This window comes from Eretmochelys imbricata, chromosome 9 (genome assembly GCF_965152235.1).
Source record: "Eretmochelys imbricata isolate rEreImb1 chromosome 9, rEreImb1.hap1, whole genome shotgun sequence".
Lineage (NCBI taxonomy): Eukaryota > Metazoa > Chordata > Testudines > Cheloniidae > Eretmochelys > Eretmochelys imbricata.
The window spans coordinates 84569320-84593583 of record NC_135580.1 but is presented as its reverse complement, the minus strand read 5'-3'; the positions used below and the strand labels follow the sequence as shown (position 1 = coordinate 84593583).

Here is a 24264-nt window from a genome sequence, read left to right as displayed (position 1 = left end):
AGAGTTTTTCATGACCTGTGACATATATAGAAGGCCTAGTCAGCTAGATCAGATTTGCCTTAGTCCAGGCTTCAGCACATTCTCCAGCCTCTTGCTATCTACATTCAACAGCATAGTTTTAAATCTAGCAACACTCCTAAAATAGACAATTGGAAAACTCTTAAGTAATAGCCTGGTAATAAGTTGGAGACAAGTTTCCAAATGCAATGCCTCATGCAGTTGCTCCTCTAAATTCCCTGTATGTGGAGGTTATAATAGTGCCACTTTAGTAAAAAGGCCAGTTTACATAATAAACTTGGCCTCCTTCTCCCCACCAAAAAAGACCTGTAAAATGTGAAAACAAAATGCATTAAAGAGGCACTGTTAGGTTTAAAAATGTTTTCTTACTACCTTAAATATGGTATTAAATGTTAGATTCCAGGTTTTTTTTCCATTTTAATTGACTGTTCAGTGCTCTGTTTAGTTTTTCCATCTCTCAGCCTGGTTAATGAGAGTAGATTAGTCAGTTTCACACTTGTTTAAAAGTCATTAGTCAACTTCATTTTTAAGATCTCCTGCCACTGGCCCATTGCTGCAGTGCTTTGTTTGCAAACACTGCAGGAGACACTTATTTAAATAACTCTGTATTTGGACTGGAGAAACAAGTAATGGAAACGTTTCTATTTTGCCAAATTTGACCTGACAATCAAAGCACAAAGTGCTATAAAGAGCAAACAGTGAGAAAATGGTGTAAAGGGGCTACTCGAACCTCAGAAAGACAAGGAAATCAGAGCAAATACAAAAATGCTGGGCTGTTAGTAGAAGAGCTAGATGAATACTGCAATCACTTTCCTATTATATATTTCAAAACAATAAATAAATTTACTTTTACTACATTTGCTTTTGGCAAGTATTCTAGCAGTCAAACTTTACTGGTGTGAATAAATATGAAGGACAAATTTCAAACTTAAATATTTGATGGAAGCAAATTTCCAATTGTATAACCAGGAATGCAAAATCAAAATTTTACATTCTGATATTCAATTTATGTTGTTAGGATGTATGTAATTAACCACCAGAAAACAGAAGCAGTATCGCATGACTTATATGACTACCAGCATGACCTTTGAATATCCTTAAACTTTTTGAAGACCAAGAAGAATTTGCTGAATTTTTTTCCGGTTAATTCTGAATAACAAATCTGAGAATGTTTGGCTCTCTGTAAGCAGTGAAACAGGGTAGGGGTGAGGGAAGAGAGATTCATTGAGTATGATCTGTTTGTTTATGATCTGTTCATCCAGCTGTTTTCTGTTCCTTTGCAATTATTCATGGTTTTAAAAAAAACAAACATCCACCCCCCCAGAATATCTGTTTCTGAAGAGTGGTATTTAAGGGGGGGTGCGTAAGGCTTGATGGTAGACTGAATGCGGCATTTTCTTGCTTTGGATGACCTTCTTTTTTGGTTTATGTGTCGACTTTGTTAACAGAGTTCTGTGCAGTTTAATAAAATCATTTCTCCTTGTTGCTCAGGCCTCCCACCCTCCACTGGATTTTCTCTTCTTTCTCTGCTGGCTTTCCCCCACCCCATGCCAGCTTAGTTTGGAGACTTGTATAGCCTGAGTCCTGGTTTTTACCACTGTTAAAGCTGATGCATCTGTTAGTAAAGAATATGTTTGCTGCTGAAGGCCACCCTCTGACTGTCTATATCCCTATACAAAGCTTGTACATACAACAGCTAAATAGATGTTCACAAAGTCACTGGCTTTTATCTAAATACATTTGTTGTCCTGTCAAGGAGTACGTTGGGTTTTCTTTCTTTCTTCCCATTTCTTGAACACTTGGATTTTCAGAGTTTACAAAAATAATCTTTCCATCTATCCGTCCATCCGTCCTTCCATCCTTCCTAATTAATCATATTTCCTCTGAGCTGAATAACTAGGTAGCTGTATTCCCCTTTTAGTGATTTTAAAAAGGAAGGGAATTGGCAGGGGATTCTTTAAATAGCAAATGTAACATTTTCTGACATCCTTCTCTTCCCACCCAGTCACTCCTGCCCAGGTACCCACAAGCAGCGAAAGTACGTTTTGAAAAATGCTGCTCTTCCAGTACTTGGGAAATGGATGGTTGACATTTTGACAGTATCGTCGCCACCCTGAAATGTGCCTTCTGCTGTGTGTTACTGGAGGATAGTGAAACCAAGGTTGCATTCTCTGCTTGCCTTCCTCCATCAGCTACTGCTCCTTGCTTGGGAGGGAAGGAGAATTGACATGGAATGATGATGCTCCTCTTTGGCTGATTTATGAGTGTAATAATAGGGGCCAGATACTGATCTCTGTTATGCTGGTGAAAAGCCAAACCGAATTTGATCCTGTTTGTTCATTTTCCTGTAGAGCACAGTGCATCTGTCTTCAAATGGAAGGATCCTTTCCTGTGACTTAGATTACCTTTGATCTGGGAAAAGGAAGCATGGCAGACCAGACTAAGGGCTTGTCTGCACTGGCAAGTTTCTGCGAAGTAAAGCAGCTTTCTGCGCTCAAACTGCAGATGCGTACACACTGCCACGCCACTTGGTAGAAGACTTTCTGTGTCTGTTTACTTTACTGTACCATGGAGCTGTTGCCTGCTGTAAGGATAGGTATCAAGTTGCTGGTATGTGAGTGACTATGCCAGTATGGGAGTAGGTATATAAATACCCGTCTTTAAACCTTTGAGGATACCCAGTAAAAACTAGATATTTTCAGAAGACTGAGCAGATAGCAAGCCGAGGGTACTTATGCCATCATTTATAATTTTAAAACCAATCCTATGATACCTTTGCCTATACACCATCCCAGCTCTCTGCCAGGAGGTTGTGAAGCTTAGTCTGTTAATCACTTTGGATGCTAAGGTGAAAGATGCTATACAAGTATGTAATTGACATGAGACTTGAAAATAAATAATGTGTCTAAACGTATGTGTTTTACATCCATTATTTTAAAATGTTCATATTGGGCATTCTAGGTAAATCTGCACTTTTGGGAAGGTGGGGAGGGGGATCACATACACATTGCTTTAAAAGGTCAGTCCCAAGAGAGAGACTTGCGAAGCTAAAAATATCAAAGGCCTCAGTAACCCCCATAAAGCCCTGCAGCTCTGTCTCCTGCTGAAGAGGCTGACCTGAAAATGAGAAGCAGTGAATTCTGTTCTCTTCTGTATTTACTTAAGAAAATACTTCCTTACTTGCCTCTATTGCAGTGAATGTATTTTCTGTTAGATCTATATGCCCAGGCTGGGAGATCAATCTTTGTAATTACTAGAGTGACAGAACTGTTTCAGTAGATGCCATTTCTTGTTCTTCTCTGGTGGAAGTCGGCCATCCTACAGAGAGTTACGTTACAATGTTTCATATACTTTTAAGTAATTGGATCTTTCTGCAGTGTGTGCCACAATAGGAAATGGCTGGTCCAGTTTGATGGCCTGTTTTTTCTTTTGACCATTTGTTTCCCATATACAAAGTGCAACCACATACATATATTGTTTGTTGTTTTTTAAGATTAAGGGAAATACCAAACAAAAGTGAAGTCTCCACTGGGAGAGTGCTTTGTGTGTCTCCTGTGCAACATGTGGCATCAACTTTACTCCTCAAGTGACATCTGCCTTCTGCCAAACTGCTATCAATTTAAACATGCAGTGTATGGGAAACGAAACCACAAGGTACATGGAACCACAATGATAAATTCCTACCATTAAGACCATCAGTTCAAAATACATTTTTAAAGTAAACTAAAGGGGCTAGAAATATTGTTTCAGAATACTTTTTTAGCAGGGGAGGGAAATTACAGGCCCTCTGTCAAATGCAAGTAAGAAAATGTACTTCAAATTTTAATGTGCTTGGTGGCTAGAGGAAAATCCAGGCACTTTAAGTGCTGTCCAGAAAGTTGTCATGGTCCCCATGGGAAAAATGGTCTGGGCCGCAGTTTGAGGGATTAAAAAATTCCCAAAGGAAGCAATAACTAAACATGAGTGGGGAAGTGTGTAATGTTTAGCGTAAAGGTGAAACATGCCAGGAGCGTTATTACTCAGTGTTTTACAAACATTAATCCTAACAATCCTCTGTGTGCAGTGGGAGGAGTGTCATTAACTTCTGAATGGTTGGGGCATCTGTAGGGGAGACGTTGAGTTCGATCTTGCAAGGTGCTGAGCATTGTCCTTCTAAGAGGTGCTCAGTATCCTCAACATCACTGGGAATTGAGGGCACTCTGGATTTGCTCAGCAACTCACAAAATAGATCTTTGTGACTTGCCCAAGGTCATATAGGGAGTCAGTCCTTATGGCCATAAATTGGGGACCTCTAGTCCTGTGCCCCAATCACTAGCTTAGGACTCTCTTGTTTTAAGAAATAGGTGTGTGAAGTTTGTATGCATGACCAAAGGTAAATTAATTAGAATATTACTATGGCTTGGAATTGCTAAGAAAATTTTTGGTCACCTATTTTCATGAACCCTCCTTTTCAGGGGCTGAGGCTGCCTTAAAATTTTGGACTGGGATGTGAAATGTTTTGTCTCTGTCTGATGCTTGCTTTAAAAATGGCTCTTCCAAAGACACTACTGTGCAAATGTGATACATCCCTCTTAAGGAAACAGTGATTATAGCCCCAGTGCTACAAGATCTTACTCACACGCTTAGCTTTGAACACTTGAGTAATTCCATTGGCTTGTGTAACTGCAGGGACAGGAGTCTTGGTGCCTAATTGTAGGGTTTAATATGCTTTATTGGTAAATAAAATACAGACTGTGCACAATTAAGCAAAGTAGAAATTAACCCAATTGACTGAAGTGAGGCATTTTGACCTCTCACATAGATAACATGCATTTAAAAGAAGTTTAATACATATTCCTATCAAAATTCTGCTGTCCTTCCCCTATCTCTGCTGTGCTTTCTCTAACCTTTCATGAATGATTGGGCTTCTACTGTGTTAACCAGCTTTAACATATTGAACTGTTAACTTGTGAATTGTATGGCTATGACAACGCTAATCAGCGCAGAATACCCAGTGCTTCTTTAAAATAACAAAAAAAAAATACCCTCTGCAAGCTTTGGAATATCTTGCGGGTGGTTTGTACCATCTGCTGGGTCAGAGAATCTGTCCTTGGCCAGTAGCTTTTGACAAAATATTCTTTAGAGGATTCTTAGCTTCTGTCATTTGGGAAGTTGTCCCCATGGGTCAAAACTTCAATTCTAATGGAGACAGTGATGAGACCTGGATGTAAATTAAACGTGTCTTTTATTTCACAGGCTTCTCATGAGGCTGGAGAAGGACCATTCCCTATAAGGTGATGAATACCCTCAGTTCTCACTGAAGTGAGCAATATTGCCAACCCCAAGCATTTAAAAAAAATCATATTAGCATTTCACCTGTGAGTTGATACCTTTGAAGAAATGTCACTTTTTAAACACGTATGAAGATTTGTCGGATATCAGTCAGATTTGCTCTCAGTTCCTTGGGGTGGTGGTAGTGGCTGTGTCTGCCTTTCTCTCCTGCAGAAGGAGAAGGCACTAACTGGGTGCTGAGGTAACTGAATATTTTTTCAAGTTGGCAGATTTTCAGACTAGTCTTTTATTTCTCTGAGGCATTTTCTTGGTTTTGTTAGGGGCACATTCTTACAAGGTGCAAAGTGGTTAGCTGCTCAAGAGGGATTGAGTTAAATCCATCCTCCGATCTCCCTCCTACAAATTCAACTCCTTGGCAGGTGCTCAGGCTCTAACCTCGTGCCTTTGCCATGTTCCATCTTGTATTGATTTTAATGTGCTCGAGGGATATGTTAGAAAATGGCTGCTGCATAATTTAATCGTTTGTTTTTGTATTCTAACAAGTTTGAACTAAATGGAAGAATCTTAACTGTGTATTTATTTCAATGCTGGGGAAAAGTCCCGGGGCAGGTCTAGATACTGTACCGATGCAGAAAACACACCATTTGTGGAGTGGTCACAGCAAACTCCTTTTCTCCACTGCCTCATCAAAGTCCCACTGCTAGGGTGCAGGTAAAGTAGTCTAGTTTCTATTGCCAATTTATTTTGTGGCCTCTGCTGAACTACTGAAGTCTCATTCCCAGCTGAGAGTGCCAACAAAGCTGTTATAGTGCCTAGATATTCTTTGAAAACAATGCATGATAGAGCCCACTTAAATTAAATGAATTTATTTGTTCAAAAAGAGGAAAGTTCGTTACATAGAAACTTAAATGTTACATGAAAAGAAGGCTTCTATTGCAGTATGAAAAAATCAAGGCTTTCCCCCAGAGGACCCACCACCCTTTTGGTTTTGAGCGCTTCTCTAACCATACTCAAAGTGCAAGATTCAGATTTGGATCCAGACTTTAAACACCCCAAAGTTTGTGTGTAATGCACTGGTTTTGTATGTGTATAATGTTGCTCCCTAGTTTGTGATCAACAGAGACAGGATAAAAGATCTACAACTGCTGTCTGCTGAGAGAGTGCTTCTTTAGCTCAAGTGACAGGTCTTTGCTTTTGGAGCTGTAACCCCAGAGTTCAAGTCTCAGCTGATCCTGGGTATAATATGCCAGGATTGTCACTCTGTCGGTGTCGCTTTGAAACCTAGAATGTCTGAGTCAGTGTGAAGCAATGGAAATAACAGCAAGTATGGTTGAGAGCTCTTTTTGTTTAGAGTATCACCAGGTTCAGTCATCACATCTGAGGTGTGTTACTGTCCAGTTTTTAAGTTCTCAGCCATTTTGACTTTATGAATTATACCTGTGCAGAATGATTGACTAAGTTACCACACTTTTGCAACAGTATGGCTTTAACTACTACAGTAAAAGCTGTGTTATCTGGCCCTTTACCATCCAGAAAGCTCTATAAACCGGCATTTCTGATCTTCATTGAAATTCTGGTTTATAGTCCGGTTGGTGCGGCGTCGGCAGGCTCCCTACCTGACTTCATGTGGCTCCCCAGAAGCAGTGGCACGTCCCAGCTGCTCCTAGGCGGAGACACGGCAGCTCTGCACACTGCCCCTGCCCTGCCCCGAGCGCTGGCTCTTTAAGGTTTTGGATTTTTTAGTGTCTTGGGATAGATTTAAAATGTGTCTAACTGCTCTGCTCAAGAACTCTCTTCTGTCTGTGTCACTTTGTATAACATGTCAAGATTGCTGGGGTAAAATACGATAAAAGGCCACGGAGCTAGTTTAGTATTTTAATATTTCCCTTGTGCAACATGAGTATCTTTGCGGTACAGACAGTAGGCTAATGCAGCCACTAAACCCATTTTGGAAAGTTTAATTCAAAGCAGAATCTGCCTAATCCTTGGCGTGTGTGTGTGTGTGTGTGTGTATGTGAGAGAGTCCTACAGGGGCTATATGCTATTCAACTGATATGCGGGAAAATATCATCGAAGAAATATGCTCCTTTTTTTGCCTCTGCACACAAAGCATCAGTTATTGGACTGTTCCTACGCAGCCATTGGATTAACTTGATTGTTAACATAGTGAAGTGAAATGATTTGCTTTTTTTAATGCAAGAAATTCTGATTTGGTTTTGAGGTTTCTTGGTAAGTAAGTGACTTGAGGCCTTTTCAGTTAAATTTAATTGATATCTTTTTTGTACTTTGCAACCACAAACGTTCTGTCTGCTGACTGAGATGAGATTTTGAATGCTCCAAACAGTAACTGAGACTCATTCATTTGATAGAATGAATGAAGCAAATAACTTGAGTGAGTGAATAATCCAGTGTATGTTACCCTGTTAAAAACCTGCATTGGAATCCAAATATTCACTGTACCAATAGCTGTCTGGTTAAAGGCTCACTTTCAGACTCTAATGACACAGTTCATAATATTGTGGTGTTTAACCTTCCCACTGTTGCTGTAGCATGGTCATGGTCTGGTAGTAATTAAATTGAACATCTACCAGGTGCATATACCAGGCATGCCCTGCAGCACCAGAGAGAGGTATGTTTGCTGAATATACCTGATATTTCACTTCGGAGAAAGAGTTCTCACATAGAGCAATTTGATATTTGGAGTACTGGCCTGGCAACAAAAGAAGTCATTGGATCCTCCTTTTAACCAAATAGAAGATATTTTCCACTGATGCCCTCTATTCACGAGGGCAAAGTAATGAAGTTGAATTGTTCTGCAGTCCAAATTATATTAAGATCTTGGCTAGTTTGGTGCTTGTGTGTGTTGCACCAGAAGGCAATAGGTGTTAAAATGTAATTCTTCTTTCCGCTAGTGATATTAATCACTTTGTATCCTGGTTAAGATGCAAAATATTTGAACAATTGGATTTGAATTCCAGCACTGGGGGATGATGACTTTAGAACTAGTAGATGTCATCCTCTCATACCTAGTTTTTATTCATAGATTGGAAAAGAGAAAACAAGCTTTCCCACTTTTTTCAACTCCCAATTGTTTTCTTAATTGACTGAAATGAATTAATTGACTGAATAAACCGAGATGAAAATATTGTTACTGCACCTGCAGAATAGGCTACTTCTGTCAAAAGCTGGTTTAGAGACTCAGGTCCTGGGTGACTTGTCAGTGACATCTGTTGTCAAATGTCACCGGTGTGGTGCTCTACTCTGTTCAATGTTGATAACAGTTGTGCGTGTGTGTGTTCTCCCTGTGTGCTGTCCCAGCTCTGCACAGATAGCTGGCACAGCAGATCTCGAGTGAACCACCCAATGACCACAGACTCCGATAAGGTACGAAGGCATCCGGCCAGGTTTATTGCCAAACGAAACAGTCTCTAGCTCCCCGGATCAGATGTCTACAGTTCTGCTAGTACATATGTGCTCCCTGACAATGGACCAGCTCAGTCAGTGGTGGGATTCTCCACTGCCCACTAGGCCAGAAAAAGACATCCACTCGGGGTTGCATTCTTATACACAGGTACAAACAAGTTATACATCACTCCTGACGTATCGAGGTACAATCACTCTGTGTGTTGGGGTGCTGCCTCTCTTCTAGTACATGTTGGTTCGAACAAACAAGTCTATCCATCATATTATCCTTTTGAGCCTGTCTTTTAGGATGGGTCAGCCTGTTCCTCATTATTTCTGTGGATTGTGTTTGTACCGGACTGTTCTGTTGCCATCCTGGTCCATGTTTATCCTATTAGTGCTTGATACCCTTTAGATATGTGTATACATCCAATTAGCAGCCGCCTTCTTGTCAACTTTTTTGAGCAGGGCCTGCCTGTGGCTCACAGCTAACTTTGCTTTATGTTAACAAAGTCTTGACCATTCCTTTGGTTCAGGCCTCAGGCACCTGATACCAAGGGTTTATGTTTCAGGGCCTCATCTTACTACAACTTCCACCAGTTGAGTAATTTGACTGTCTTTAAAACTTGGCAGAAAATACGTACTACTTAATATCATTTTTTTATTTAATTTAAATTATATTAATATATTATAAGAAGGCTAGGCCTTACCATAGGTTGTCAATTTGAAATTTAATTTTAAATTATATTAAATTTGATTTTCTTTAAAAAATAAACCTAGTTAATTTAAACTAAAAAATCCAATTTTTTTTTTTTGTTCTTAAAAATCATCAATTTTTACCCACCTTGTCTGCTGTTCCAGTATCATTGCATTATCCTTGATCTCAGGAAATGTATATCCATTTACTGCTGCAGTTCATACCAGTGCTTTGGAAAGTCACCACTGTTGCCTTAGATAACTAGCTTCAGTATTTGCAGTATTTGCCACCTCTTCCCGCAGTTCCCATTGGCTGGGAATGGTGAACCATGTCCACTGGAAGCTGTGAGCGGCTGTACCTGCGGACGCTCAGGTAAACAAAGCGTCTCGCGGCCCGCCAGGGACTTACCCCTGAACAAGCTGCTAACCAAGTTTGGGAATCCCTGACTTAGCACAACAGGGCCTTGCTGCTGATTGGAGCTCTGGCAGCTATCACAGTAGAAATAATTAATAATGATGTAGTTTGCTCTTGCACAGCAACAGTATTTGAGGAGCTCTTGTAATGGGGGAGCATTAGAGATGGCCTGGACATCAGACTTGAGCCCTTTGGACTTGGGGAAAGAAAGTTTTAGATGCCACTTTTGCTGCTCAGATCTATGTGAAGGTGGTGTGGAATCTTTAGCTTGATAATATTTTTAAACCCTTTCCTGGTACAAAGGCCTGCTGTAGCTGGAACAACTTCTGACTGGATGGACTATCTGTGACATGTGGGAGAAGGAGAGAAATGTTGAGGAAATTAATTTTTAAAAAATCATATCGATAACCAGCTTTTTTTGTTTAATATTTCAGATTTTTCTCCTCGCCTGTCCCCCATGTCGTGGTGCAATGATTCTGTTCAGGTAACATCAGTTCTCTCTCTTACTGCTTTCCTATCTATTTGCATAATGTATATAGGTTGTAATGCTTTGACTTCAGCTATGTTTTAAAATTATATATCTGGGCTCTGTGTGTCATGCACTGTAGCCCAGAGCTGGCTGGAATGAAAAGTAGAAGGCTGTCTGAAAGTGTACATGACTTAAATCAGGGCTTGTTGCCATACTTAAACTTGTTTCCTTATTTTAAGGGTGTTTGATGTCTCTAGCAATAGGCAGTGACCCAGCAAACTCAGTGATGGATGCAGGTGTTCTTGCACTGATTAGATTCTGGGCTTGTGTAATCTACATCACATGCCTTATGCCCTTTGATTATCTCCCCCTACCATTTTTTAAAATGTATTAATTCCTCTATGTCATTCTGCAGGTTCTATAGGATTAACAGATCATTCTAAATGCCATAAAGATAGAGTTAAACATTAAATAGTTGTACCAAAATTCTTACCAGTTGCTCAAACAGATTGACAAATATTTAAAGCTTAATTTCTTTTTTTAAAACATGACTTACTGGTGCTAACTGGAAAGTTAGAGTTTTTGCAGTAACACTCTGTTTCCAATAAGAAACTCAGTGTGACCCAGTGGATAGAGAGCTCTGGACTGGGCCTTGTGAGACCTATGTTCTATTCACAGCTTTGCCTCTGGTTTGCTGAGTAACGAGGGGAAGTCACTTCACCTTCCTGTGCCTCAGTTTCCCTATCTGTAAAATAATGTAACTTAACTCCATTTGTGAAGTGCTTTGAGATCTATGGATCTAAAGCACCATATGTGAGCTATGTATTGTTGTTGTTATTACTTAAGATGGAAGCTGTAAGTTACCAAAATGCAAGACAATGACATTCTTGCAACGATTAACATCACCACATTTAAATCCCAGTAAGTACTGATCTCAAAGTCCGGGTGTGCGCAGTCCTGGCCCTTTAAAATTCCTTTTTTTTTTTTTTTCAGAGAGAGGGCATTGTAATTTTTTATGTATTGGAGGAGTTCACCGTTCATTGGAACTCACCCTGCAGGGCAAGAGGAATTTGAAAGGGCTGGGATTCTGTGGGTGTGTCCAGTGATGAGCTGCCAAAATCTTAACAAGCGGTTCCCTCCTCACCCCACGAGGGGGTTGTGGCTCCCCCCCCCCCCACTGAGCCCTGTCCCATCAACCCCTGTCCCCTGACTGCCCCCGGATCCGGGCAGGAGGGTCTCGTGGGCCACCGTAGTGGGTGCCCACCCCGCCCCGCTCCTAAGAGCCAGAGGGACCTGCCGGGGGGCGAAGTGAGGAGTCCCAGCAGTGCTTACCTGGGGCGGCTCCCAGGAAGCATCCGGCAGGTCCCTCTGGCTCCTAGGGGCGGGGTAGCATAGCTGGGGGGAAGCAGGGGGAATGGCCGCTCCCCCCACTGATCATATGAAAAGTGGCGCCTTAGGCACTGACTCCGTGGGTGCTCCGGCAGCTCCATGCCCCGCGCCCAGCCCCAGCTCACCTCCGCTCCGCCTCCCCCCCTGAACACACCATCCCGCTCTGCTTCTCGGTCCCCCTGGGTTACCTGCTGTGGCATGGCCGGCCCTCCTCATGCCCCCCCCGTCCCCCATCCCAGCTCCCCTTCGCTCCGCCTCCTTGGGCCTGAGCGCGAAGCCGCTGCTGGCTTCTCAACCCTCCCAGGCTTCCCGCACGAACAGCTGATTTGCGGGAAGCCGAGGGGGGTGGTGGAGAAGCAGAGTGGGGTGGTGCATTCAGGGGCAGAGGCAGAGTGGAGGTGAGCTGGGGCCGGGTGCGGGGCGGGGAGTTGCCAGTGGGTGCTCTGCACCCACCAAATTTTCCTGGTGGGTGCTCCAGCCCCAGAGCACCCACGGAGTGGGTGCCTTAGGTGCCACTTTTGGCCGGTTGTTAAATTTAAAAGCCCTTTTAGAACCGGTTGTCCCTCGTGGGACAACCGATTCTAAAAGGGCTTCTAAATTTAACAACCGGTTCCAGCGAACCGGCTCCAGCTCACCACTGGGGGTGTCTACACTGCAATTAAAAATCCATGACTGGCCCATGCCAGCTGACTCAGGCTTGTGGGGCTATTTAATTACAGCAGTGGTTCTCAAACTTTTGTACTGGTGACCAGGGCCATCCCTAGCTATTCTCGGGCCCTACACAGTCCCCCCATGGGGATGGGGCAGGCCTTCGCCGGGGGGGGGCTGGCTTGGGGGCCAGGTGGAACCCGCCCTCCAGCACTCACTGGCGGCACGGACCGGGCTGGGGCCGGGTCACTCCACTTACCACGTAGTGAGTGCTAGGTGCCTGCCCTGCTGCAGAGTCCGCAGGGAAGGGGCGGGCTGGGTGGGAAGGAGCGGGGTCAGAGGCTTTGGGGAAGGGGTGGAGTGGGGGCGGGGCTGGGGCAGAGCAGAGGGTGGGTCTATGGGGAAGAGACGGGGTAGGGGCTGGAACAGCATGCAGCATGCAGAATGTGGTGCCCCAAATTTCCTGGTGCCCTACGCAGGTGTGTACTTTGCGTATGGGTAGGGACAGCCCTGCTGGTGACCCCTTTCACATACCAAGCCTCTGAGTGCGACCCCCTTATAAATGAAAAACACTTTTTTATATATTTAACACCATTATAAATGCTGGAGGCAAAGCAGGGTTTGGAGTGGAGGCTGACAGCTCATGACCCCCATGTAATAACCTCGTGACCCTCATTTTGAGAACCCCTGAATTACAGTGTAGACATCCAGGCTTGGGCTGGAGCCTGGGTTCTAAGACCCTGCGAGATGGGAGGGTCCTAGAGCTTGGACTGCAGCCTGAGCCTAAACATCTACACTGCAATTAAACAGCCCTGCATCCTGAGCCCCATGAACCTGAGTCAGCTGGTACAGGCCAGCCATAGGTGTCTAATTGCAGTGTAGACATAACCTATAGCAGTTGAAAGCCAATGAACCTGATTCGTTGTTGTTCTACGCATACAGCGTAATGAAGCCACAAAGATACTGTAAGGCAGTGGTTTTCAAACTTTCTTTTTCGTGAACCACTTGCAATTGCTGAGGGTCTCAGCGGACCACTTAATGATCTTTCCAAATGTTGCTTGTACCGTTAGCTAACTATTGTAAAGCGCTTTGGATAAAAGTGCTATATAAAAAAAACCTTAATAATTAACGTTTGTTTTTGGTTCTACAAATAAAAGCACACAACTTATATTGAAATCAGTAGTCTTACCTTTCTAATGCGATTGATGTGCCCTCTCTGGCTGCCGCAGCCCTGCACATCCCAAATCCCCCTCGCCCCCCTCTTCTCACCCCACTGTCCCCTCCCACCTACCCCTTATTCCCCCCAAGGCCACCACCTCACCTTACCTGTGTGTCCTCTCCAGGGTCCCGGCACCTAATTAGTGGAGCCACACCTGAGCAGCTCCACTAATTAGGTGGGTGGCTCTTCATTCTCTCGTGAGTGGCTGCCTAGGTGCACACCTTAGAGGGAACTATCCACGGACCACCTGAATGGAGCTCGCGGACCACTGGTGATCCACAGACCACAGTTTGAGAACCTCTGCTGTAAGGGATCCCCGGGAATTCCACAGGGGAATCTACAGCAGGAATAGAGTTGCTGTGGCAATTCACACCTCCTTTTGAGGGAGGGAGCATGTTCAAAGCGGTATCTTGCTGAGGCAACGGCCCATCTGTCCTGGGCAGCTGGGTACAAATTAGAGAAGCCAACAGGCTACTGTATCCTGTGCCACGGGCCACATTAACATCTGGCAGCTCCAGCATAGGAAAAGCGAAAAGCCAGTTTTGCTCCTCTCCTTCTCCGCCATTAGGGTCAAGCTCAGCTAGGACTGTGGGCTTCATGTTTTCTCTAGAATTGTATTTTTTTCAAAGTGCAGGTGGAGAGTGATGTAATGCCCATACTCTCAGCTAACCGTTTTTATTGGGGGAAGACAGAGGAGGGGAGGAGAGTAATGGGAGGAATTATTTTTTTATTATTTTCATAGATAGCGTCTCTTCAGAGGCTTTCTGATTTGTGCTGATTTTCTATTGCTACATGAACAGAAAAATAAAACTTTCTCTTCCCAGTGTCCGTAAAACTGTAACAAGCCTATTTTGAGTCTAATCTGGTGTGACGTTACGCTGTAAACTGATTGAGCACGGCTTTGGTATACATAAGGAGCTTTTAAGTATTCCTGTTGGATAACAATAATACTTAGCATTAGCGGTGTACACTGGAGGATCTCAAAGGACTACCAGCATTCATCTGAGCCAGGCTTGGCAAATATTCTCAAAGCTCTTTATAAAGCTGGGTAAATCACGTTCTCTTCATTTCACAGATGGGGAGACCATGGCACAAGAAAGGCTAAGTGACTTGCCGAAGGTGGCATGGAGAGTTGGTGGTGAAGCCAAAGCTTTCAAAATGAAGTCATAGTTCTTAGTCATCCTCCTTACATATTGGCAGAGCCTAGAATGTGTGACGTTCCAGCACAATAGTGGGGTAGTGGAAAGAGTTAGTAACGTGATTTTTCTGCCCCAGCTAGTAACCTTTTCTGTTTCTCAACACCCAGTCTTTAGTATTGTTAATTACTGTGCAAGTGTCTGCACAAAAAATGCTCACTGTGAGAGCTGTTGGACATTTTACATTTAATATCAGGGAATAGGCTTTCAAAATGCCATATTGACTCCAAGGAAATCTCTTATGTGGATGACTTGCAGCAAATTCAAAAACAAAATGCAATCAGGAGAAGGGAGTGAACACTGTATGGATTCTATTGTGTGGTCTTGGGTGTACCGAATTTTGCAAAAGCTACATTCTCTTGTTTCAGATATGCAAAATACATGTCCTCTGCCAATGATCAGCTCTGTAACTGATGCCTAAGATTTGGTTTCCTCTTGCAGTCTCCATCCTGATGTGTCCTGACCCCAATAAAACCCTGCCTCTGAGAGAGAGGAAAAATTAGTATTTTAATTTCACAGGTTGTGTGTCAGTTTGGAAGAAGTGGGGATTCTGAAAATTAAGTGGTATGAGCGGATGGAATTTTTAAAAGAGGAATGTGGGTTGTCTACTTTTTGGAGGGCTTTCTGTGCTCTAATGTCCAGATATCAGGCTCCTTTATTGCATTTAGGATTAGCTTTTTATATTATAATAGAATCTGCTTACACTTGTGCATGGACCTTCTCTTTTCCTTTCGCCATGTGAACATGTAGACTTTCTTAAGGGAACACTGGCCTTTGGCTCTTGGATTGCTGAACACAGTGCAAAGTCTCATAAAAAAAACTTCATTTGATTTCCCCCAATTTCAATCAGAACTGTTTTTTCTTTTTAAAAATGAAAACCACCCTTTTTCCTGGGTCTGGTAATAGCTGTTCCTGCACCCTGATGTGCCTGGTATTGTGTGGTTTTTGAAATCACAGTGACTGATTTATGGTGTGCTTTGCAAAGACATTTTTATTTTAATTGAACATTGTCCCTACAGAGTCCAAAGGAAAGAATATGTGTAATTGGATTATCCCTTACAGTATGTCACTCGAGAGAACCTACAGTGATAAATGCAGTTTCCATGTTCTTTGTTCAAGGTTATTAGAACTGTTAGCATGAATCCCTGTGAAATTTCCATATTAGTTTGATTGATAAAATAGCATGTCTTTGAACCCTTGCTATATGAGGCTAAATCTTGCAGTCCTTACTCCTTGACTTCAACAGGAGTTCTGCCTGAGTAAGGATGGCAGGATATTGCCTGTAGAGATAAAAGGTAAAGTGTTTATAATAAAGTGACTGGATATGTTAAAAGGGGACAGACCAAATAGCCCTGATAGGATTTTTAATGAGTTTGTCCAGGGGACTGTGTGACTTGAGATTTGTAACAGGATACAAATCCTTGTACCCCATGGTCATTGTTTCTGGTCCAGCTCAGTTTGGGTAGAGACTGTAAAACCTCACTTTCTGATGGCTATGGTGGCTTGTGTGAAATGAAGTCTAAGTGGTCTCGGTTCAGTTCAAGTACTGTGAAATGTAAGAACAAGAAGTTATTGCATTTCCATGTGGATCATTAGTGGCATTAATTGACTGTACAACATCAATCTCCGCAGTAGCTATATAAAACAATTTTCTGAGAACTCTTAGATGCTTTTAGTCAACCTGATAATGAGCAGAAACTCTAGCCTGTGGGTGGCAGCCCACCTTAGTGTAAAAATCTAATACTGGCTTCCAGATGGCTAAAATTTTGTTTTGGTTTCTAATGATACATACGTTCCTACTGTTTAATCCACAGATGTGAGCTCAGAAATGATCCTACCTTTTAGTCATTCACCTCCTTGTCAGTTCTGGTTTGTATGGATGTCCTTATTTAAGAATCTGGGATTCTTCCTGTAATGAGATTTTAGCGTTAGCATTTTCAGCAATGAGATTTGCGGGCTTATCTCTTCTGCCCCTTCTTGCTCACAGGTCAAGATAAGCTTGTTGGTGTGAATGTTTGTCCTGTTCCTGAAATTTAATTATGTAAGTTAGAGTAGCACTTAGAGTTGCTAACCATAACTGGGCTCACACTGTAGTAGACATATAGTATAAACGCAGTAAAGGTCAGCCACTGTCCCCAAAAGCTTGCTGTCTAAATAGACAGGGCATTAGGGGAGATGGAGGTGAAGTGACTCCCAGTGGCTATGCCAATGATGCCACAAGAGTATAACCAGGTCTCCTGAGTCCCATTCCAGTGCCCTGTACACTCAAAGAACTTTCTCATAAATTTGAGGTCAATATATCTTTCTATTTAGTAACTTGACTGTTTGCTCAGAGGGAGAATGTCAAGAAATGGGCCAGGCAAGTAATGGGCTTAGGGAAGAACGCTAACACATAAAGCTTATGACTAAAACATCAACCATGGAGCAAACCATAGAAATCTTCACTTGCTGGTTACAGCATCAGTCTTACTCCATCTTGTGTCTTGTCTGTCTTACTCTGAAGCACTGGTCCCCAACCTTTTTGTGGCCAGTCGCACATTCATGTTTTCAGAAGTGTGGCAGGTGCCAAAAATTTTTCAAGGCTTATTTTGTACATTAAATAATACGAAAAACGTCATTTAATATTATTTAATATGACTCCATAAGATAAAAAAGATAATTTTACATGTAAAAGGTATTAATTAAATTATTTGGCAACTAATCTTTCACCTTACCATGTGAATTTGCTCATGGTGATGGGTTAAAATCACTGTCACATACCATTTTCTTCAGACTTGGGAAATGTATGAGAGACTTCGTCTTCATATGTGACATCTACAAGATCAGTTTTGCTTTGAATGATTTTACAGAACCTATCATTTGAGCCACATGTTTGTCTTTTTCCGTGGAGCTCAAGATTTAAAATGTTCAAGTTGTCAGCGATGGCGGCAAGAAAAGCCAAGTCCATTAACGAGCTGGAGTCTTCTAGTTGCTCGAAGTTCTGATTTGTGGACTTCAGAAATTCTTTGATACCTTGAATTAGGCTTAAAAAACGTGCAAGAACTTTACCTTTGCCCAGCCATTGTACTTCTGTGTGCAAGATAAGATCAGATTGTTTATCATCAATCTCTTCCAACAGGGCCTTAAAAAGTCGGTGTTGCAAAGGTTTCACTCGAATAGAGTTAATTATTTTAATAATGACATTCAAGATGTGTTGAAAAGAATGAACTTTGACACACAAAGCTTCTTGATGGATAATGCAATGTTAAGACATAAAGTTGGGAAAGGATTCATTCTTCTTGCAGAGTGCAATGAATCCATTGGCGCTGCCCATTGTTGCTGGTGCCCCATCAGTGGTGATCGCAGACAGCTTGTGCAGTGGCATACTACTTGATGTTGAGTATGATTTGAATAAATTATAGATGTCCTCACCCTTTGTTCACCCTTTCATAGGCAATAATTAACTCTTCTTTTACGGTGAAGTCACTAAATACCACCCTCACCATAACTGCCAACTGTGCTGTATCCAGTATATCTGTCGACTCATCGAACTGCAGTGAAAACCAGTCACATATTTCCAAGTCATCCTTTAGCTGAGTTTGTATGTCGCTTGAAATTGCATGTATCCTCCTCGTAACTGTGTTGTCTGATAACTGCAAGTCTTGTATTGCTGACAAAATCTCACGCTTGTTAGGAAATCCTTGAAACAGGCAATCAGTACCAGTCAAAAATGCTTCTTTCAACAATTCACCATCTTGAAACGTTTTTTCTTCTTTGCAAGCAGATGAGCAATTTTAAAGGAAGCAATAGTAGCACTTTTAGACTTTACCACTTGTCTAGTGAAAACAGATTGATGGGCGGATAGGTTTGGTTTGAGTTGATTCATTTTCTTCTTTCTCAACTCAGATTTAAGTGGATGGCAAGTGTCAAAAGAGCTGTAATTAGTTTGGAAATGGCGTTTGACATTGTTTTTTTCAGCACTGCAACAGTACCACCACACAATAAGCAAACACATTTCCCTTTATTTTCAATAAAACAATAGGATTCCTCCCACTCTGCGTTGAAGTAATACGTACATTGTCTTTTATTTGAACCACTCATTTTTTTAAAACCAAAATGTTTAAAAAAAAAAAATCGCAAAGCATGAGAAAACAGCAGCATCAGTGCAGCGGAAGAATGCTCACCTACAGGGCCAGCTCCAGGCTCCAATGGAGCAAGCAAGTGCCTGGGGCGGCATTCTGTCCATTCTTGCGGCGGCAGAGTCCGAGTGGTTTTTTTTTTTTTGGCGCTTTGGCAGTTCCGGCAGCGGCAGTCTAAGCCGCTTTTTTTTTTTTTTTTTTTGGCAGTTCTGGGTAATGCGGAGAAAAGCCGCGGCCCCGCCCCTGCCGGGGACAGAGAACACCGGCACTCGCAGCCTGCAGCCCTGGAGTTCTCTGTCCCCGGCAGGTGCGGGGCTGCGGCTTCTCTCCCCTGCTGGGCACTAGTTTTCACACCGTGTCACTAGGCGGGGGCACATAAACACCCCGTCAAGCGCCGTGTTGGGGATCTCTGCTCAAAAGTATGTTTTAAATTTTTTGAAGCAGTCAGTGTCTTTTCTGGGGCAGTGTGTTTTAATATACAAGTGTTAGATCTTGAAATCTCCTCCGCGAGTATCTAGAACGATACAAACAGATGTTCCAGATATTGTACCAATTACTCCTTTTAGGTTAAAAGGACTGACATTTAGGCTCTTTCTACCATATTAGTGGCTGGCTTGCTATCGTATGTACTTAAATGACCCCTTATTACCATAATATCAGACAGTCTTTAATGCATTTATCCTCACAACAATCCTGTGAGGAACTTCTATTTATTTCCAATTTACAGATGGGGACCTGAGGTACAGAGAGACTAAGTGACTTGCCCAGAAAATCCGTGGACGGAGCAGGGAATTGAACCTGGGATTTATGAATTCCTAGCTAACACCCTAACTACTGGTTCATCCTTCCCTGTGTAGTTCATAGCTAACACTGTGTTTTAAAGTGCTTAAACTTTCTTCTGTATTTGCCTGACAGGGATTGTTGTGTCTCATTTTTGTTGTGTTTTAATACTGCTAAATAAGATAATTGTAAATTTTAGTGTAGATGCTAGAAGCCAGCGGTTAAACATGACAAGGTACAGGCACATATCCTGGAGCAAATTTTGTGTTTAGTCATGTTAATTAACAAGTGTTAAAACACAACTGAAAATTAAAGTTTAGACATAGTGTGTACTACACTGCATTTTAAAACCCGTGGCAGCGAGTCTGAGCCTGGGTCTACAGACTCAGGCTTGCAGGACTCATGCTATTGCACTAAAAACAGCGGTGTAGACATTGCAGCTCAGGCTCTGAAGACCAGGGATGGGGTTGGGCTCGGGCTCATGCACAGAGGTAAACTAATCTCTAAATGTGGAATCGGGGAGGAATTTCCCCCCTTGGTTCATTGACAGGATCTCTCTTGTAGTTGAACAAGGATCCTTTGCCTGGATTAGGTGGGCTTCTCTTACTTGGTGATCACTTCTGCAATTGCCTGCAACAGGCACTGGTGGACCGTCTATCTTTCCCATTTCTCTTTGTTAGCCAAGTTGCAGGGTTGCTAGTCCCATTTTTCCTACCTCCTGTTCCTTCTCACCAAGTGCACCATTACCCAAGAATCCTGGTGTCCAGCCTGAGCAGCTACAGTGCTCTGCTCCACTTCAGAGCTGTGGTTCTCATCATTTTCTTGGAAGACATTTTGGGTGAGGAGAAAATAAACACAGACTCTGCATTCATTCTTCAGGTGGTTTGTGCAGGTGGGCTTGAATTCAATTGTAATTTAAAATGGTCTAAGAGTTAGTGAATTTGTAAGCAAACATAAAAGTAACTTTCCAAAGATTTATTGGTGCCTGGTTTTAACTTTATATTTCTGCAGGACAGTCATCCCTCGCTATTTAACTTTTGTTTCCATGCATAGGAATGTCAGATTGCCTCTTTTTAAATTTTGGATTGAGCTGCGATCCTGCGTGCCCGAGGAGAGCACACTGTGCTTTCGGTCAGCATTCGTATTCTCTTGAGTTTTAGTTGGATATACAAGAGGACCTATAGAGGACTAACCCTGGATGAACTGAGGTTTTTGAGAGAACAGAGCCATGTACTCCTTTTGTGAGTGAAATGCATACTGAGCTCAAGGATATGCTCATTTCTCTATCACAGTGTAATCTTACAGCAATGCATGCTTGGATTCATAGGAATGTGTTGGCTGTGCTAGCCCTTTTGCCACTGGCTTGCTCATTTCAGCATGTTAATATGATTACAAGGTAGGGATGAGTTGTTAAGCTTGGTCCCCCTTGCAGCTCACATCCTGCAGGGTTCAGGATGCACAAACAATTGAACTGCTGGTGTAGCTCCTTGTTCTTGGTCTTGGGATTGGAGAACAGGGGAAAATAACTTGCAAATAAAATGTTCCCCAAATGATGGGGAAAATGTATTTCACAAATACCATTCAACCCTTTGTTGAATGGAACAGCAGAGATTATTCCTGTGAATAATTATTGGGGGGGGGGGGGGGAGGGAATGCAATAATTTGTAACTAGTGTTATTCTGAACAGATTCTTTGGCCAGCTCTGTTCACCATATGGAGCTTTATATGCACTGTATCTCTTCTGTAATGGAGATTTAAACAGGACTGATCCCACTTATTATGTGAGATGAGACAGTAGTTCAAGGTGAAATGACCTGCAGTTATGGGAAATACAGCATTTTAATTGCAATAGTGTTTTCCCTATATATCCCCTTCTCAAGATTTGCCGTGTTGGTTTGAATGCAGAATGCATGAATCTTTCTTATATTTTAAATTTAGACACCACTCATAAAAACAGTGCTGCTGCTTAAATTTCTGAAGCCTTAGTTTGACATCATGCATTTTTATTGTTGAATAGGAATAAAGGTGTTTGGTGAAATACCTATTTTAAGCTCCCCAAATAAAAACCCTCCAGCAGCCTCTGGCATGACCATGATTACAGACCAGCAGTGCAAACCACTTAGGAATCCAAAGCTCATTATAGAAAGCACTCTTACTACAGGAAATTATTTAAATGTTTATTTATTAAGGAGGTTTTATCTGGTTTATGACAGTTAACAGTGGGCTTTAGCCCACGAAAGCTTATGCCCAAATATATTTGTTAGTCTCTAAGGTGCCATAAGGACTCCTAATGGCTTTATGCAAATTCAAGTGAACAGAGCTTATGCAAAGCTTTTGCTACTTTATGGAAAATCATTCTACAGTACATAAAATATGTTGAAAGTGCACATTTGATACTTAATTTTCAGGCTGTGAAAATAACATTGCCCCTCTTTCTTCTAAGGTTACAGATGCATATGTTAAATGGGGCCCTCTTGGCATTGCTGTTTCCTGTGGTTAATACACGCCTGGTGAGTAAACCATGCCTTGCTTTCTCCTCTGACTTTTTATTCTGTAGTCCTGGAGTTCACTTTTATGTTCATTTTCTAAAATGCTGTTTCCCTGGAAAGAGGTTTGACCTTTGCAACAGGCTCAAAGCAATAGAGATTTTTTGAGCATCTCTTCAAAGCAGTAACCAAACTATCCAGATATGCACAGCACCCAGCCTCCCAAATGCAATGGAAAGTTTGACCTTTTATAGTTCCTCACTGCTTGTAAATTGATGATCCCAGAAAGCTCCTTTAATCCCATAGCTTTGTTTCTATAAGGGTTTCCTCCCTGCAAAGCTATTTGCATAATGAATTTGCATGTGCTGTAGTTGTGTTGGTAGCTCTGTATTTTGCTAAATTATCTGAGATGTTGAGAAAGTGCTGTCCTGAGAGAGTCTCACACAGAATGGATGGAAATTGGTCCTGTTCCTGAGAGAGCTTGCTGAAACACAAAAATAGTACGTTTAAGTGGCTTGTCTTTCAAAGAATTGGAACATAGAACTTGCCATATTCACTCAGATGGTGGGTCCATCAAGTTGGATGTCCTGTCTTCAGCAGTGGCTAACATCTCACTGCACTTGGAACTTGTGGCAAAGCTGCCTGTTGTAAATAGGGATTCTTTCCTGATTGCTGCCACAAACAGCTGGCCCTCTGAATCACTACACATTTTTGTTCTTAAATGTTTGTTTTTAATTGAATTTGTGCAAGAGAGCTGTATTGTATTGTTCTAACAGGGATAGCAGGCTCTATATGCAGTTAGAGAGTATGCCTCAAACTACAAGAACTTGTTGCACTAGCATTGTTCTACATACATACATCCAAAGAGAGGAATTCACATTGAAGGGGAAAACAAATCTGAACTGAAACAAAATCCACCCTGTTATATGCTGCCTTGCAGCAAATTGAGAAAGGTAATATCTCTCTGAAATGTGATGTAGAGGGTTAGGATACAACATGACAAGTTAAAGATTTGAAGCCTGACACTACACTGCCTTACACTTAGGTCATCTTGTCTTTACTAGAAAAAATGTGGATTCTTAACTTGACATAAAATCCTCGTGAAGGCAGGGTAGTCTGTACTTTGCACACAAATTAGCAAGTGAAGTTAAGGCCTAGGCTCTCCTTTATTCTTTATCTCAACCTACTAACAGATGTGAGAATGCAAACGGTCTTGTCTTCGCTAGACTTTTACCTCATGTTTTATTAACTCAAGTTAGCAAAATTGAGTTAACCCACATTTTTTTTTCTAGTGAGAGTAGAGCGCTAGTGTCCTCTCCATGGCACCTATTCTGATTCAGGGATGTTCTACGCTCACTCTACACAGGTGACAATGATCATTCAAGCTGCAAGGCTGTGCAGAATTGGGTCCAGAGTGCCCATCTGGAATCTCTTCTCTCTGCAATTACTTGCTTGTGTGGGTTCACATCAAACACTAACATCACAGGGAGTTAACATGATGGCATTCGCAATGTCAGCCAACTGAAAGCAAACAGTTTATTCAGGCAATCAGTTCCATCTTGGTCTTTCAACCAAGGGAAGGGTTCATAGCTTTCAAAAGATACTTCAGTGAAGAAGGCCCAGAAAGGGTTTTCAAGATGCTGTGTGGGCTAGACATAAATGGCTATATTTTCAGCTTGAGGCATGGACACACATTTGGGCATGCCTAATCTATGATGTGAATGAACATGTGGCCAGCTAGGTGTGTTACGCTTGTAAATAGAATGGGCATGTAACAGTATTTATATGATTAAATCAGGCATAGCAGTTGTATGCATGCTGTTTCTTGATCCAGAGTTTTCAAATCTGGCACAAATTTAGATGCTCAGGAGAAGGTGATAGCTTAATTTATTGGGGTCTGGAATAATAATTTTCCAACTGTGAACTGTTTGTAAATGGTATTGAGGGTCAGTGGTAAGACAGACTGACCCGCTGACTCTGAGCCACATTAAAAATGCCAATAGATTTAAGAGACATCTATTTTCCTGTGCATATAGTAAGTACATACCGTGCTTGTTCACTGAAACACTCTTCAGGGCATTGAGAATATGGAGGATAGGTACATTTCATTCTATTTAATGACTGATGTTCCATGTTGATGGAGAATATGGTACTTGG

General features: G+C 42.1%; 1 protein-coding gene across 1 annotated transcript in view; it reads left to right on the top strand.

Annotated features, from left to right (window-relative positions):
• Positions 1-24264, top strand: part of TMEM164 (transmembrane protein 164) — an 84479-nt gene that overhangs the window by 31943 nt on the left and 28272 nt on the right. Inside the window, exons 2-3 of the mRNA XM_077827298.1 lie at positions 10237-10286; positions 22065-22131. Coding sequence (XP_077683424.1) covers positions 10237-10286; positions 22065-22131 — 117 coding nt within the window. The remainder of the gene's footprint in view (positions 1-10236; positions 10287-22064; positions 22132-24264) is intronic.